The 17,706-nt window shown below is 40.9% G+C and overlaps 1 protein-coding gene across 5 annotated transcripts in view; it reads right to left on the reverse strand.

The window, feature by feature from the left end:
- RB195_014022 (uncharacterized protein) overlaps positions 1 to 17,706 on the reverse strand; it is a gene marked incomplete at both ends in the record, with an annotated part of 37,363 nt that overhangs the window by 10,724 nt on the left and 8,933 nt on the right. For 2 of the 5 annotated variants that reach the window (XM_064204109.1, XM_064204108.1), the window contains 12 exons: positions 2,154 to 2,252; positions 2,314 to 2,413; positions 2,536 to 2,672; positions 2,844 to 3,004; positions 3,078 to 3,163; positions 3,217 to 3,329; positions 3,386 to 3,505; positions 4,622 to 4,711; positions 4,820 to 4,961; positions 6,695 to 6,846; positions 8,140 to 8,256; positions 11,978 to 12,016. In XM_064204109.1, the coding sequence (XP_064059989.1) occupies positions 2,154 to 2,252; positions 2,314 to 2,413; positions 2,536 to 2,672; positions 2,844 to 3,004; positions 3,078 to 3,163; positions 3,217 to 3,329; positions 3,386 to 3,505; positions 4,622 to 4,711; positions 4,820 to 4,961; positions 6,695 to 6,846; positions 8,140 to 8,256; positions 11,978 to 12,016 (1,356 nt within the window). Of the gene's footprint in view, positions 1 to 1,317; positions 1,444 to 2,153; positions 2,253 to 2,313; positions 2,414 to 2,535; positions 2,673 to 2,843; positions 3,005 to 3,077; positions 3,164 to 3,216; positions 3,330 to 3,385; positions 3,506 to 4,621; positions 4,712 to 4,819; positions 4,962 to 6,694; positions 6,847 to 8,139; positions 8,257 to 11,977; positions 12,017 to 17,706 lie in introns of those variants that run through there. The other 3 variants (XM_064204107.1, XM_064204106.1, XM_064204110.1) reach the window with 3 other exon arrangements.

The following is a 17,706-nucleotide window of genomic DNA, read 5'->3' on the forward strand; positions in this document are numbered from 1 at the left end:
CCAGCCTATTCAAGTAAAACCAATGAATAGGCTGCTGGGGACTGGAACCTCTACACAGCGGTGCGTTCTAGCGTACTTCATAATGAACGAAGTGGTTCTCACGCCGCTTCTTACGACGATCAGAGAGATATGAGCGGAACCACCTCGGATTCCGAAATTTTACAACCTCACCTCTAGCTTTTCGCGCGGATTCCTTCGCCACGTTAGATTCGTGGTGTGCTGCCTTTAATCTAAAGTAGCAGAAGCTCGTGTGTGGGGAAGATACAATGCTTAAAAGCAGTGCTGCGATGTCTTTCAGCTTCAAAATTGGGAATTTGAACATAGAAAACCAATCATACACCCGGCCGACACAACTGCCGCAATTTGAGGGAAAATTTAGTTTTTCCGAATTTATTGGAACAAACAAGAACTACTGTGGAGTAACTAAACGCATAGTCTCCACTGTTGTTTCCATCGTTTCCAACAAATAACTTCCTTCCAATAATGCTTCTTCTACACTCCCTATCGGTTTTTTTTTTCGGTCTTTTTCTTCTTTTTGAACTTCTCATGCCCTATTCAATGCCCTCCACGCAAAACAAAAATCTCACAGGCGTCTTCTGTCGCCTTATCATGTCGATTAATTACAATGGTGTGAAAAATGTTACGTCTTGTCAACTAGACACTCTAACTTAATCAAAAGAAAAAGAAAAGAACTTTGGCGAAAAAAAAAAACCTCACGACTTATTCCTCCAATAACAGAAACTGAACAAAATTTCTATTAATTAATGCATTGAAAGAATTTCTGACGCACTACTTAAGGTGGCACGGCTTTGCAAATTTGAAAAGAAAAGAAAGTATTTGCGGGAATGCAAGTGAGGTTATATAACTTTCTTGATTAGGAATTCGCTGAAGACTTTCTGAAAAGAAGGGGCCCTAAAAATTCGTCAAAACAGGAAAGAAAAGAATTTATAGGTCCGTTACTGCCAGTTATAACGTCTTTTAAAGAAAAGTGTACACCTAGCCACCTAGCAATACTGAAAGTATCAAACAGTAATGTCATGGATGCTAAATAAGTGGTGCAAACCTAGGAATGAGTGACAATTTTTCCAAAGTTGAGGAATACTAATGGTTACATACCTCTTGATGCATTCCTACCGTAAACGATGAAGTACCAAATTTCGAAGTAATGTAGTAACAATCTTCGCGCATGCATAGGAAAGAGAGGGATTAAATTGCAAAAGAGTATATCAGAATAATTGCATGCATATGCCAATCACAGATATTCAATCATGCATTCCCATACAGACACACCACATTTGGACAGCATCAATCTCTCACCGACTGCGTCGACGTGGCCACCGAAGCAGTATTGGTGCCAACAGCATGTGAGCCGATACCCGACGAGACGTTGTGTGTCGAGTGCGTGACGGCCTGCTGAGCCAGGGCTAGATCACCAGCGTCCATCTGCAGCTCACATTCAGAGACACCGAGTAAACACGTATACAGCAGATACCCAGGACGTTTCGAATCTTTCGGTCATACATACAAATTGGAACACTGCGTGCACTTTAGTCTTATTAGCATATAGTTGACTTCAAGTTTTCACCCGATCTTTTTACAGAGAAATTGAACGAGAAATTCCGAGAATTGAGAACATGAGAAACTTTTGAGGAAAAACACCGGCCCGTTTTTGTGAGAGGTCAAAGTAAAGTGTCTGCCGAGAAAATCATGCGTCGGATGAGCACAGAAGTTAGGGACTCCAAAAAAAGTCCTCTGAAGAAGACGTGGTGAAAGATGATGCTTCCAAAATCATGATACTTGGCACATGATTACAACATAAAACCCGAAAAAAAGGCAGAAATACATTTCACAAAAAAATGCCCAAATAGAAATTAGTCTGCTCGTCGACTAAATAAATCCAAGAGTGACTACACCTGCTTCTACATTATTCTTGAACAATTCCCAGAATAGTGAATAATTTCACAAAAGAAGAGCTTTATTTTGTCGCTCATATCAGTTGCAAAAGTTAGAACAAATTAATTTGTTAGTAGTCGTGGATGCAGGGCTAAGACAACTGTATGTTTGTCAGCAAAAAACAACACACTGTTAGCGAAAAGTTTCGGAGAAAGAATCTGCTATAGCTTCCTCTGACATCAGAAAACAAATTTACCTACCTCACATTTCCGTTCGCCCAACAGCAAATATGTCGCATGAATATCTTCGAATTTCTCCTTCTCCAGCGCATCCAGAATACTACCTTTATTAAAGCCGAGCTGAAAATTGTAACAAATTACCGACTTCGCATTCCAAAGCAATCCAAAACTATTGTCAAACCTGAATCAATTTCTCTATCCTTGCTTCGTCAATTTGGTCCTTTGGAGGCTCGACATAAGGCTTCAACTCGCCCTCATCTTCGTAACCGATATTCATCCATCTATAAGATAACTGTTTCTGAAGAATTCATACCGCTGCCGAAGAGCTGTTATGAAGTCGGAATCTATCAGAGAAGACATAAACTAAACAACGGTCGGAAAACGAAGGCGAGTTGAAACTCACCTATCTTTCATAATTGTTTCCAAAGTCCCACGTCGAGCGGGATTCAGAACTAAGAATTTCTTAAGCAAATTCTCACAATCAGTCGACATATAGAAAGGGATACGATATTTCCCTCGTAGTACGCGCTCGCGTAGTTCCTATAACAAGGAATGTCTCATTCCAGGAAACAAGTTTTTTTTTTCTGAATTTCTGAATATGGTTCTTCGTTTTTGATCGAGCTTAACTGATGACTCATGGCATGTTATGTTATAATAGACTTTGTTAGTAAAACAGACGTCAGTTGTAAAGTACTAATGCATAGCAACTACCTTTAAATTTTGCCCATCAAAAGGGAGACTTCCGGAAACGAGAGTGTAGAGAATAACACCCAGACTCCACACGTCAACTTCAGGACCATCGTACTTTTTTCCTTGGAACAGCTCAGGAGCAGCATATGGAGGAGACCCGCAAAAAGTATCCAATTTATTCCCTGAACGAAATATCTCAAGAAATTTTCTTTCAATGAGTGTCAAAAAAAAAAAAAAAACAGAAAGAGGTCTCACCTAAAGTAAATTGATTGCTGAATCCAAAGTCTGCAATTTTTATGTTCATATCGGCATCTAGCAACAGATTTTCTGCTTTCAGGTCTCTGAAACAAAAATACTCAAAGAACCACTTACACAGTTTATTAGGTATACACACCTATGTATGATATTCTTTGAATGTAGGTATTGAACGGCAGAGACAATTTGTCGAAATTTCACTCGAGCTTCCTTCTCTTTCATTCTTCCATGTGCAACCAAATAATCAAAAACCTGAGAGCATACAATAAATTCATGTTGCAGAATACTCGGAAAGAAAAAAAACTTACTTCTCCACCTGAAGCATACTCGAGAACAAGATAGAGTGTTTGTTCATTCTCCATAACTTGATATAGTTTAACAATATTAGGGTGATCGAGCTGCTTCATAATTTTCACCTCGCGGAAAAGCTAGAAACCACAAACTTTAAGTGTTTTTACAAGTATGGAATGCATTTGTTCGATGATAACTTTTTTTTAATATGCCTCACATTCTTTTCAACGAACTTAACTACTCATCGGACGAAAAAAAAAATCTTAGCTATTAACTATTAATCCAACTATTAAACATTAAGGTTTAGTGTTAAGGTCAACTTCTGTACACTAACTTCTCGAAGTTGTGCATCACAATGAGCAGTTTCTGGTTTGGCTGTTCTGTCACCTAATTATCATGAGAAAAATACACGGCAATTGTGTAAAGCCCGCTTCAGGAAAATGAACTGAACCGCCTCAGAAAAACTGCGTTACAAAAGAGACTGCTAAAGAATCGCGACATCATTCCTTGGTTTTCCAAAAATGTAGCAGCAAGAGCATATCCTTCCAGTCAGAGTCTCGTTTCATTTCGGACACTGCAACGCTCGCATCGTGAATCAATATAGAGCTCCAAAAATTTTCCCACCATCTCAAGAACGCATCGAGACAGAGTCCTGTTAATGTGCTGTTATTATAACCGTAAGCGCCTAGAGAAAGTCTGAACTAAACCAGATTCGTCCTTACAACTTATGTGATTTTCTCATCTTTTTTTTTTACTTACGTGAATACCACCTCAATGAAAAGAACACATTCAGACGTAACTGATTCTGCGTTGGCATTCGCTGAATAGAAGAAAAATGATGCAAGAAAGCTTCAATCCAGATCTTCCCTCGTTAAGAATAATTCAAAGCATGCAAAGCGAAGAATAGGATTGTTTGACTTGCAAGCTTCCTCGAAGCCAACATAACAAAGATCATTACCCAAACAACCCCTTCAGCACATTGATTAGCACACATCTGCGCCACAACTGTTCTGTATGTAAAAGAACATATTTCTATGGTTTCTAGGGGATCCCTTTAACGATCACAAGCATTCTAGGTCTTTTTTTTTCAAAAATATTGAGAAGTGCGTGAGTCCTGAGCCTCAAATACAAACGCTTCTGAAAATCTATATTCTTGCCCTCTTTACATTCTACATTCACCTATGAAATTTAAAAAGTCGAAAATCCGAATACACAAACACAGAAAAAACCCAAGCAAAAGAAGATCAACTCACTTTTTGCAAGCTGCTAGGATTCAACGCTGTTTTATCGATGATCTTGATAGCAACCTCTTGACCCGTAATTGTATGCTTGGCTAGTTTGACCTAAAAAAAGTGAAGTTCTGAGTTTTGAAAACCACGAAAAATTCAAAATAGATGTGCACAACTACTACTCAATCAGAAGTGAGGGATGAATTTGAGGAAGCAACCTACCTTGGCGAAATTTCCTTTGCCGATGGTTTTGAGCAGCTTATACTTCCCAACATGAGGATCGTCTGGTGGTCGACGTCCCCCTGATCGACTTGATGATCCCATACCCGCTGAAGGACGCAAGTGAGACGCATGTTGTGAAGACCTGAACGAAACTTCATATAATGCCAGAAGTACAACAAAATATACTTTGGCCATATGTGAGGTGTCTAACTCAAGTTTATTCGAAAATGTCTAAGGTGACGTATCTAGACCAATAAAAAGCCGTGTCTACTCTTATTCTACATCTGCCCCGACTCCTATTACCTACTATAAAATACACAAACAATCTGCTTCCAAGAAATAATATCAAAATACATCATATGGTGAACATAAGGATTATTTCGAAGATAATGGACGTTTTTGTAGCCATTTGTTACAGGCGCTGCCTCCCTCCTGCTTCTCGTCAGCATTGCAGCGAGTGATGAAGAAGGAGCGATGGGACAACGACTACTTGATAAAGTTATGCCGACAACTCTCCGGCAGATTGAGGTTTCGACAAGGGTTACATGTGGTTGCGTAGGCATTACCCAAAACTGAGGACAATCACTACGAAGCTCCTATTGCCTGAAGGTAGAGGTAATTCTCAATATCTGGGCAATAAACACGTAATCTCCATAGTTCAATGTGACGACGAATTAGAAGAGTACTCGTGGGATTTCAAAAAAAATAGCTTCTGTATTGTTTGAGAAATGGAAACGAGAGTATAAACTGACCCATTTGGAGCAACAACAGTTTTCTTAACTCGAGCAAGATTAGCAATCATTGTCCTTCAAGTATAGCAAATCACAGAAGACGCTGACACACTGGCTCTATAGCGACAAGGAAGCTGATAGAGAACTCTCGTTGATATCGGCAATTACCCATGTGTTTTGCTAGATCCTCTGCTTAGTTTACAGCTTACGCGCGTCGCTTTGTGAACGTCGGCGACGAGGATGAGCACAGACGGCACAAAACACGAAAATATCAGGATCTGCGTTCACAAACCAATGTCCCGTTTACCAACTTATCTCTCGCTCGCACAATATTGAGGCAACTGAAATAAACAATCAAGACACACACTGCTACGGTGCTGAACTGAAACAGCGTGTTAGGGTGAAAACGCTAATAAACGTCCAATCCAATTACTCATATCACTCATACCATGATGCTAATTTTCTGGATAACGCCTACACGGATGCGTGTGCAGCGCACATTTTATTCATTTAAGTGTTAATAGCTTGGCCAATGAAGACACGTACGTGAAAGCACATAAGCGACTTTGCGATGAAGAATCGGATCAGTAACTGTCATTAACGAGCACACGTAGTTGAAAATGGTGCAAATCATTCAGACATGAAGTGTTATGAGTGTTCGGAAACAAAAACGGAATTGAATCCATCCAGGACAATTCAAATCGAAGTTATTCAGTTAAAAAAGAATTCAAAGCTACAACGTGGATGTGTTACTGAAAAAAGTGATAGATATTGACGGAATTGTCGCACGTTTTTGTAAAACCATTTGAGGAACATGACAAATTGTGGAGTTACCTGACTAATTAAGGTAAATCTAAGCACAAACAAGGTGATGTTATACTCATAAAAAGTCTAAGAGTGGAGGAGAGATGAAATAGAAGCATCAAAAAAGTTTGTATTCATGGTAAGTGTATTGGTGGCGCCCGCTGAGTTATCTATTTTGAGTTTTTCTGGTTTGAGATCTAGATAAGAACACGACCACTGGTTTCTAAACATTTAAGCTACTACTCTATTGAAGACGTCATTTCTTTTCGTTACTATCTAAAACAGCTTTGAATTATGTAAAGTGAACATATGATTTTTCATTAAACAACGGTATACTAACCCGGTGCCAGTATGATGAGAGCGGCTTGAAGAGGAGTGAGGAGGCTGAGCCGCCGAAGAATGGCGGCTTGGTTGCGCAACAGCAGCTCCTGATGGCGCTTGCTGTCCTCCGTTGTTCATTATAACTGGAGCACGAGGGGTACACGAAGAAGGCTTAATCGATTGGCATTGGTTTTGTCAAAAAAAAAAGCAAACAAACAAATGGTGAAGAAAAAGAGAACAAATTGTTAACGCTCGAAGCGACGCAGTTCTTAACTGCTTACACGTGAAATAAGGTTTATCATTGCAGTGCAGCTAGTGGCTGTCTTCCAGCCCTGGGTCGCAGTTGAAGTCAGCGCGTCAGACAAAATACTTTAAAGACACTATATCGCGAAACTAACAACATAGGAACAACGTTTTTTTTGACAATATTATGTTCGAGTTACAATTATGAGCATGGGCACGCTCAATTCCCCTTAATCATTCTAAAAAAAAAGACGTGAGAGCCGCCTTAGGTCCTACGAGGTGCATTAAAACGCGCCGCCCTTGTACAAGCTTCGGTTCTCTCACCAATCCATTCATTGGTTTTACTCGAATATGCTGCCAACAAGACCTTATTGATTTTCGACTAATCGCTCGTGGACGAAGCGCGTGACAATGGTGGCGCACGTTGGAGCTTATTTCGTAGCAACTAAGGCCGTTTCCCACGCCATTTTTCAGGAAAATTAGGGGAGATTGAGCGCTGCACCGCTCATACTTGTGATCTACAACCCGAACGCTATCGTCCTACATAGACCACAACATCGTCAATTTTGTGATATGCTGCCTTCAACGTTGTCATCCTCAAACAATTTCCTACGCTATCATTTTGCTAATATACGCCTGCTTAAAAGTCAAAAGGTATGCTGCTGTTAGTTAAAGTGCTCTTTTCCGAATGAGCAAATAAGCATCTATGAAACCCAGACAAGAACGCATCACGCTTAGGTCGTGTCTACACAGAAAGCTGTAAAATAAAGATATATGACTATGTAAAGCTGGTGAGATCGCTACAAAAGTGCTTGATCTTCCATCATAAACTAGTAGCAGGAGATTCTACTCAGACGCAAAACCAAAATTAATAGACACAAGGAAGTCATGATATAGTCGGGTCAAAACAACATAAAGCTCGGTACGGTTGCAGAAGCGGCTGCTTCGAAACAGCACGGTGGAGCTAATAGTTGTGATCGAGGTAGGACCGTACCGAACTGCAGCCATGAGTGTTGTTACCTCCTTCGATCTTAACCGCTATGTTCTATCTCACTGCTTGGAGCGCAACTGCACCTAGCTTCAGGTTGTTTTAACCTGATTGTACAAAGCTGGCTACTTGAAGATCAAGTAGCCAGCTTTGTACAATCAGGTCAAAGGGTCAATCAAGTGCATTGATCGCTTCACATTTTATTTTGAAACAGTCGTAAGATCTAAACTAACCTTCGCTGTGCTAACTGCAACTGATTTTGGTGACTTCTTGTTGCTGGAACTGGATGTCGACTTCGAGGACTTTTCGGTAGTCTTATTATCTCCCGCAGAAGGCGCACTCACATGCTCCTGAAACTTCGTGCTAATACTTCGAACTACAGCTAATCAGAGCATCGTTTGCAGGATAAATGATCGGGAGATGAGAATAAGTTCATTTCAACAAAGAGAAGAATAAAAATTAGTTACAAAACCTAAGAGAATTCTGGCACTCCATGAATTGTGGGAGACATCCAGGAATAAAAATTCGATTCGAATGGAGACTGTGTGCGACATCCTATCGAAATGGTTATGGAGGAGCAGATGGCACACTGTCACTCCTTTCTTGACTTTACAGTCAGGTTGCCGCTAGTCCCTCTCGGTGTATCACTCTCGCCGCATTTATCACATAATATACCTACTCCATCCTGTTTTTGTTTGTATTATCAGGATTTTAAGCTGGAATACTTGGAAAAGACTGAGTTATAATATTTCATTATTGAAGTTGCAGGTCACTTTGAACGTAGACACCTTAAGTACTAAAGAAGAGGAAAAGACCTAATTAATTCCAACAAATTTCAGCATGCATGCTATGCATGAGTGATGTCAACAGAATAACATAAACACTACAGTAATACACGAGAAATAGTGCCATCACTCTCCAGAAGCAGAAGCGTAGGTTGCTCCTACTACACATCATTCCTGTTCATTTAAATGTCATCACCAAACATAGAAGCAGTAAAACCTGACAACAATCTCAGTGGTGTCCAAATGTAGACAACTCACTATTTATAGTATTCTCTCCAATGATTCCGAACTTTAAAACAAGCAAGTTCTCGAAGATTGGATGGAATACGCTCTCAATGATCATATCATGTAGAAATGTTGCTGAGTGGGTAACGGACAGAATGATTCCATCTCCGAAATAAATCTGTTTTAATTCCTTAAGAAAGTAATACGATTATTCACACTCTGAACAGTACTTTCACTGCTACTTTCAAGAATTTCTTAGCGCATGCTATGAAACTTACACATTTTGGTTTCGCTAAATACATTATTAGGTGGAAAACGTCTTGGAGAGCAAATGCTACAGAGACGACTCATTCAGAAGAGGCTGGATCATTCACTATACACAGAAATTATCTATATCCTATACTTTATGTGACAAAATGATATTCCTAATATCATAATTTGCTTATATTATACATAATATCACTATCTGTATATATTACAGATAGTGATATATTGTTTGGGATACGTTGAATTTAAAAATCACATTAAGCTGAAGGTAACGTATTATGAGAAAATTAGATTTGTCAGCTGAAAGTCACAAGAGTCACCCACATTAATATTTGCTCCCAAACAGACAACCAAGCAAAAGGGTTGCACACATTATAGTGGGAAACTTTCACTCCGCAGACAAGCAAGCTTTTCTGAGTAAAGGCTAGTGTAGAGAGCCACATACCGTTAGCAGCGGTGGAAGCGTTTGGTCTATCACTACGGAACGTTTTGTGAACTCATGAAATAGAGTCCTGTTAGGTTGCGTGGCACGACAAAAGAGTCGCAAAAATGATAGTTCGACAGTGGGAACGGCAAAAAAAAAATCAGACTGTCACGAAAACCTACATGACAGGTAATCCGCTTGAAATGGGGTTCAAGAGAAACGAAATAGCTTCATCAAGAATAACGAAAATCATCGGAAGGCCAGTTAAGAAAAATCAATTTAAAAAAAGAAAAGGTAATAACGTAAACTGTTATAGGAATACCAGTACTCTTTTTTTTTCGACAACATTAAGGATGTGACACGACAAGACGGCCAATTGGAAAGTTTAGTTGTTATTTCAAATCCCTCAACTGTGCATCATCCATCTTCCTAAAACTAAACAAAGAAAGAATATGCATTAATTTTTTGTTCCGTTGAGTGACTTCTATAGACCCTTAATACAAAATTCATCTTTGTGGTTAGCATTTAAAGGCATCACCCCACGAATCTGAGGTGGTGCAGATTTCAGGTGGAGTATTCGTATACAGGATGGGAGACTACGGAGAGGGAGGTGATTCCGTCCATTTCTCGCTAATTGCCGTAAAAAAACGGCCCGGAAGATGCGGCGCCGCACAAGATTGGCGCGCTCCAATCGAACCTCTTGTACAAAATGGTGCGCCAAAACGAATGAAGCCGTATCTTCCTGGCCGTTTTTTACGGCAATTAGGAAGAAATGGACGGAATCACCCCCCTCTCCGTAGTCTCCCATCCTGTATACGAATACTCCACCTGAAATCTGCACCAGCTCAGATTCGTGGGCTGATGCCTTTAAGGAGACAATAAAAACTTATATCTCAGTTGCTGATATACACCAAGGTATCGTCAAAGAACGGAGCAGCAAGAAAAGAAAATCCTCCATAAAAGGAGACGACAATCAACCGTCTGTAGCATACGAAATGCCTGCAAAACGAGTAGAAGTATAGGGCAAGATTCTGCAAATTCTACTGTCCAGTGGACGGATCATACGTCAATAACATGCAACGTGCTGCCTTTTTCAATCGATAACAAAGTATTTAGGTGATAGCAGCTGCACGCATTGACTTGATTCGGTGTATGGCGCTTCTTTCTTGAATTTCTGGAATTTTTTAGCAATATGATCCATAACCATCAAACATGACGCTGCTAACTAAATCACCAAACAGTTCTTATGAATCACTGTACTACAAACTGACGCGAACACAACGAAGAGGGAGCACAGAGCGGGTCAGTCAATAGCGGGCGAGAATCGATGACAGCCAGGTAGACAGCGAGGCTGTAGCGAGCGCTCGCTGCTATTAGACAGTGTCCCAGTTCTCGATAAGAATTCTGGTCGGCGAATTCAAGAATCAAGTCAGGGAATTTGGTTGGCACCTACCAGTCTTTTCATTGAAGAAATGAAGAGCGATATTCTGTGTAAGGTATTCCATCTTTACTTTATTGTCTTATTTATCTTTACTTTATTGTCTTATTTTATTTCTGCAAAGTCCTACGAACGAAATTCCCTTTTGTGAAAACGATGTGGTAACGGTTTGGAGCGTAATCCAACCCTCGTGAGAAACTCGCTGCAACAGTCAACCGTTCACCAAAAGAAGAATAACTTGAATCTGCACTGAGGTTCCACTTATTCCACAACTATATTCGATTAAGCGCTTCAAGAAGAGTGGGAATTTCAGAAGAAACGAAAGAAGTTTCCAGTAGTTTATTTCACAAAAAGGTTTTATGCTAATGACTGCATTTTCGCTACTTCAAGCGCAGTGATGAGAAGGAATCGTTGAGTTTTTTCTTCATCAAGAAACCAGCAAGATACTAGTACTCTCAACATTCAAGCAGCAATAAATAAAAGCAAAATTGTGAAATCTCAACGAAAAAATACATAGTAGTAGGTTAGTTAAAAGTGACATATGTTGCTGGTTTAATTTCTGTTATTTCACAGATGATAGAAGCATCAAACACGAAATATTAAGCTGTTGTTCAAGAGATACGTTTGCAGACGTTGTCCACTTCGGAGAGAGATTAGCTTCTTATTAGATCCAAACCTTCTACACGCTTCATAAAACTGTCCATTACAAAAGACACCTCGCTATGGTACAAAAAAAGGGAACCAGTGCCAGTGTACCGCAAAGTCATAGCGGAAATGAAGCTCAAGAATGTGAACATAAATAAACGAGTTTACTCTTTGAAAAGGAGCACATTACGACCACATTACGACAAGCCACGGTGTTTAGCTTAATTGAGACCGCGAAAAAATCTTCAAATTTTTTAAAGCTGAAATCCGTGATGTAGTGCACTCACTATGCAGTCGGCTCTGAAGGGTTGCACTGCTTGCAACATAGATGAATTCCGGGACTAGGTTACCCAAACGAGAATACCTCTGAAACACACATGCAAGTATTCTAAACGGACAGAACGAATGAGAAGAGGCTCGAAAACTCTTCGAAGAAGAGTCGGTGGAACGGAGGTAACAGGTTTGAATAGAAATGTTAATTCTGACATTACAAAAGAACAAACTCCAAAGCCATTCCATGTTCACAGCCAGTCACGTAACCATTACGTACTTGCAAATGATAGGGGTATTTTATATTCTGAGGTAGTTAGGGAAGGCTGATACTAGACAATAAGTCAACTATACGTATTTCCGCTTCTACGCGTGGCCAAACATAGGGACATCCCTCCATAAAAAAAATAATAATTTCCGCTAAAGTCCATAACTAAAATAGTTCACAACGTATTTTAACACAAATATAAATAGAATTAATATTCCAGAAAACAGGAAACGACAACTAGAGAGTACAAGAGGGTGGAAACCAAAAAGGGAAATTAGTACATTATCATGCAGGCAAAAATAAACAACAACGGTTATAGCTGTAAAAATGAAGTGTATGTTGATGGACCGCAACACAAGGAGGAATAAATTAGAGCAACTTCTTCAATGGCATTGGAGGGTGAGCATAAACGATGAGAACATGGAATCCAGGTGGAAGTACTCGTTGAAAAAGAGGATAAACCAGTAGCGCATGTTCGCTGAGCCAATGAATAGGCACCGAACACAAGAGAAGATGAAATTTCTAATTTTCCAGTGAAAACGAAAAGCGTCATCTCCGCTCAAGAAGACGAATAAGAGGCAGGAACAACAAAAACCAGAACTCGTTGCAAGCAACTTTCAGCGTTAATCAAACTCTGAGAAGCAACATTGCGTTGAGGCGTTTCAAAAATTCATTTGTTAGTTCCCCGTGAGTTGAAACTCATCGACCTGTGAACATGCATACAGAAGGATCTGAGCAGAAACAAAAGGAAGAAACGTGGGTGAGAGGCAGGAAAAGACGGGGAAAGAGAAACGTGAAAAACTGCTGATGAAAATGTGGAAGATCCGCCACAAATGAGCTCGGCTCCTGCCCGACAATCCAAACAGATCGCACCCGCTTCGCCAATTCTATATCGCTTTCCTATCGGACGACCAACTATTGTTTATTTTAGAGCGACCTCTGAAGCCATTTAACCGAATGAAGTTTCCCTTTTAACGAAGATACGAGTGCATGGTAGTGAAATATGTATTCCTCAATACCTTCCACCCAACTATTTCCAGTATCACAAATCGAAAACAAGATAATGGATTTACATAATTGGGATTTCAACAGTGGACACATTAATGGAAGTGACTTTTATCAAACACCTCAATAATTCGTAAATTCAGTTCCAGTTTGTAAATGGCTCGTAGCCCACAAGAAAGTTGTTCTAGTGACAATTTGAAGGGAAAAATCGACGGTACCCTTCATTACAAAAGGTTGCACGGTTTGACAAGTAGTTGAAACTCGGGGGTATATTTTATCGTCAATAACGCTCTACACCAAACTAACGATGATTCGACCTTCAAGGAAAGGTTCGTTGGTCCCACCTACCGCAATTCAAGAACGTAGAACGTGTTCAGACACCTTTCGTCGAAAGTTATTCCTAAAGGAAAAATGATTGCGACTCAGATAAGACCTGACAACTAGTAATGGGTCGCATCTTCCAGGCATCATGTGCACACGAATGCTTCTACAATAGTAAGTTTTAGAACGGATTCTGAACATGTCTTTTCCAAATTCCGTGAGACATGATTCATAAAAGGAAAATATGTATCCGAACCAAGAATGCTTCTACAGACATGTTAACGTACTTCGTCTTCTAAGTGAAATAAAAAGTAATCAACATTGACGCACACTACTACTATGTAGAAGTGTAGTCGTATGAATGCTAGAAAAATGATACTCGTAAGCTACCAGTTCCTACGAAGTTAAGGCTACGTTAAGACCAGGTGTACACCGTGAATCTACAAGATCTACGATTTACAAGTTACAGCAAATAACATAGTTTTGAATTTTTTTAAAGGAGAAACGGCTCTAAAACGGAAATACTATAGAAATGGAAATTAAAATACGGAGGAGATTCAGAAATTCGTCGTAATTTACATAGAGGAAGTCAGCTAAGAGAAGCAATTACTTGCAGATGTCCCAAGAGTTAAGCATGTCATTAACTCCACATAAAAGAGAAAAAGTTAGCTAGATCTATTTCAAGTGATCAGAAGTTGAAGCAACGAACAGGAACAACATCAACATGAAAATGATTGTCGTGTGTGTATGTCGGTGTTCCCATCGCAAACAAATCATAACGAGGACAACGACGTGGCGACAAATCAATCGCCGTATTCCCAGCAAAAATTACAACTTTCCGGTTTGGAAAACAGAAAACAGCTTTGGAGGGATGATAAGGAGATACCTCACGTACAGTTATACATCGGCGAGACGTACGTACAACGGGGATTCGAGTCCGAATTTTGCCGAACATCAATACGTAGCGGGGTTGCCGGGGCGGCGCGCGCGGCCTCCCCGATTGTTGTCCACTGTCTGTCGTTCCTCGGACCTCCTCGTTTCCCGGACTCTCCACTTCACTCCGCCCGTCCGATGTACGCTCTCTCATCGCTCAACGCGATGTCTTCGCGTGCTTTCGTGTTTGCGCTCTGGTGGCTAGTTTGCTGTCTCTGCGTTGTTCTCTGTCCTTCATGTCGTCATGCTATTCCGTGTGCGGTGGGGCGCTTCCCCCGACTGCCCCTCTATGAACTGTTCTCTTGTTCTCACGGGGTGGGGATTGAGTGTGACCGTATTTGAAGTGCGGTTGACGTGTCTGCGGGTCTCGACCAGTTGGGTAGTTTCGTGTTCTTAAGAGGCAAATGGAGCACAGAGTTCCTCCACTAAGTCTTGAAACAGGTTTGGTGCCAGATGGTGTATTTGCGTGTCGGATCAGTACAATAGAGGTGCCGTCCAAGGAACTATGCAAGGCTTACCGGAAGGTTATGCGATAGCGTTTTGATTCTAAGCTTCGAGATATGATTGTTCCAAAGCGAAATCGTTGCTAAAACAACTACTTTTCCACTGGAACCCGCACTTATTTAGGCTTTTTTCCCGAAGGCGCACCCATTCTCTTACCTACCTACAGTTTACTTCCCATCTCAACTACGAGTTCAGAAGGAAAATTGCAACTTAAACAAATAAGCATTAGTAGGCTGCAACTGTGGAAGCGCCTAAAGTCCAGTGCAATTGTGTAAGGGGTGGCGCGCGGTGGCACCCCTACTTATCTTGCAACCGCATACGCAGTTGCATGGAGCTCGAAATTGTTCTGACTCGACAGTGCTTCCTTAGTTTCCTTTCTTTCCTGATGGGACAATGACAAAAGTTCGGTCTAATAAATTCTTCACCAACATGTTGCTATACTTTGCCACAACCGCTGGAGAGCTTCCATTCAACTAATGCAAATTCTACGACTTGCAATTATGGGTTACACACTCATAATGATCAAGGAGACAGTTGTCGCTGCTTGTTACAAAGTGTTTCGTATCGTTGAACGAGACCCTAAGTATAGATGAACAGCAGTACGTCTGAAACAGAGATTTTGTTTACAGGACGGAACAAACGTACGAATTGCACTCAGGATTCTGTCGCAAATGGCTTTGTTAAAGTGCAACACCGAATAGCTGCTATTAGACTTCCTAAAGACTTCTCTATCCCGCATTTTATTCCTGGATTACGGTAACCGAGACAAGAAGTCCATCGCAGTCAATTTGGCACGAAGAACCTTGCAACTACCTCCCCTACTGGCTTTGGAAATATACCAATTTACACCGCAAAGTGGAAAGGTGATGAATGGAATTCTAGTTTCTGCATTTACTTAAGAATATGTCGGTTCAAATGCAATCTCAAAAAGTTTGTAGTGGATTCGGATCGCACCGCACAAGTTTCTATGGAAACAGGCTTGTGCAGGAAATGCTTCTACGTCACCTCTCAAAGTTATATTTCACAAACTCTAACAAATTCCAGTAGCTCCCAAGAGTCCAGTCATCCAATTTCGAATGATGTTTCCCAGAAATGTTCAACACATGCAGTTTTAAGGCAGACGATATCAATCTACAGTCGCCTGAAAGTTGATGGTACATGAGGAGGACTCGAGGACTCAAAATGGTATATGTTCCATTATGAGCCTTTATTGAAGCAAACGCCTGCGCTATGAATGAAAGCCTCCAAAGCTGAGAATATAAAAAGGCTTCAGTGCAGCAACGAAATCGAGACGTCGAGAATATGTTCAGAAAAAAGCCCATAGATATCCCCTAGTGACGCAATATCTTCCTTATTGTGAAATGGAGATGAAAGCAAAAGGGATGATTATATTCTTAGATAAATCTCCCATACGTCTATACCGTGATAATCAGGTGGCGTTTATGTTTGACAGCGTAATCACACTTCTTTTCCACATAACTCTTATTTCATGCTTTTTTTTTGCTAGACGACTACAGATCACTTTAGATTTCCCGTATGTCCCTGTGCGGACACAGTAATGCAGTAAAAGAGATCTTTCCTGTCAAATTTTGCTTTTTTTGAACCGCCACAAAACATGGGTAATTACTAAATGAACGTTTAACATGGAATACGTTCAGTCGAATATCGAGCCGCGTGAACGAGATGAGGCTTCGACCGGTGCAGGATAGAGGGTATGGGGAAGTGCGTTGGGGTAAGACGCGTCACGTTCACCAGGTCCAACACACACGGCGCCAACTACAAGACCAACAGTTTGGAGTTTTCTCAATTCACACCTGCCATATTGGTATTCATATTAGTAAATATTTCATATTGGTTTCTTGGTGAAATCAAGACTTCTTCCAACTCTTCTCGTGTTGTTTTTTCCCAGTGCAGTTCATGGATGTCTTCTTCGCTGCACTTTCACTTTTTTGTCTTCAACAAAGAAGTGCAATGGAATAACAAGTGCATTCATCGCGCATGGCTTGTTTAGTTGGCACGTTCCGGCTGCATTTGGTGGTACAGCGGTGAACGAGCGTCCGCAACTCATCGACTCAACGACTAGTTCGGGGGTTTCCGACAACGAGAACAGCGTGCGCGTAATGGGTTCACACGATATGACGATGGAAAAACATTAAGTAGCGGTCTCGCCTCCGAGATGAACTCGTCACATCGATGCATTCATTGCGCGCACGCTCACGTTGCCTAGATTCAACATGACGTACATCGTGCGAATTCCCTATGGACGTACGATATGATATTATTACATGGGTGAATGTGTTAGTTCCTGTAACGTGGAGGAAGATCCTTTAGCTCCAGGAAGTGACGATGTTGATATAGATTGTAACCGGATTGTTATGATATCAGATCTTCCCTGTCGCCGCATTACATAGTTCTAGTTACATTTAGAAACTTAAAGGCAGCATACCACGAATCTGGGGTGGTACGGATTTCAAGTGGAGCATCCGTATACAGGGTCGTAGATTATGGAGACAGGGGTGGTTCCGCTCATCTTTCCCTGAATCACTGCAAGCGGCCGGTCCCTGAATACTGTTTTTTTACGATGCCTTCTATTGCACCGCGCAACCCTTGCACACGTAGCGTCCCTTACTGCCTATCGGGGCGGTCCGAATTGATTTTCGACGAATCGCAGGGCGGAGGCGGCGCAAGGGGTGGAGCGTTGCAATAGATAGCGTC

Source organism: Necator americanus, chromosome V (assembly GCF_031761385.1).
Source record: "Necator americanus strain Aroian chromosome V, whole genome shotgun sequence".
In the NCBI taxonomy this organism is placed as follows: domain Eukaryota; kingdom Metazoa; phylum Nematoda; class Chromadorea; order Rhabditida; family Ancylostomatidae; genus Necator; species Necator americanus.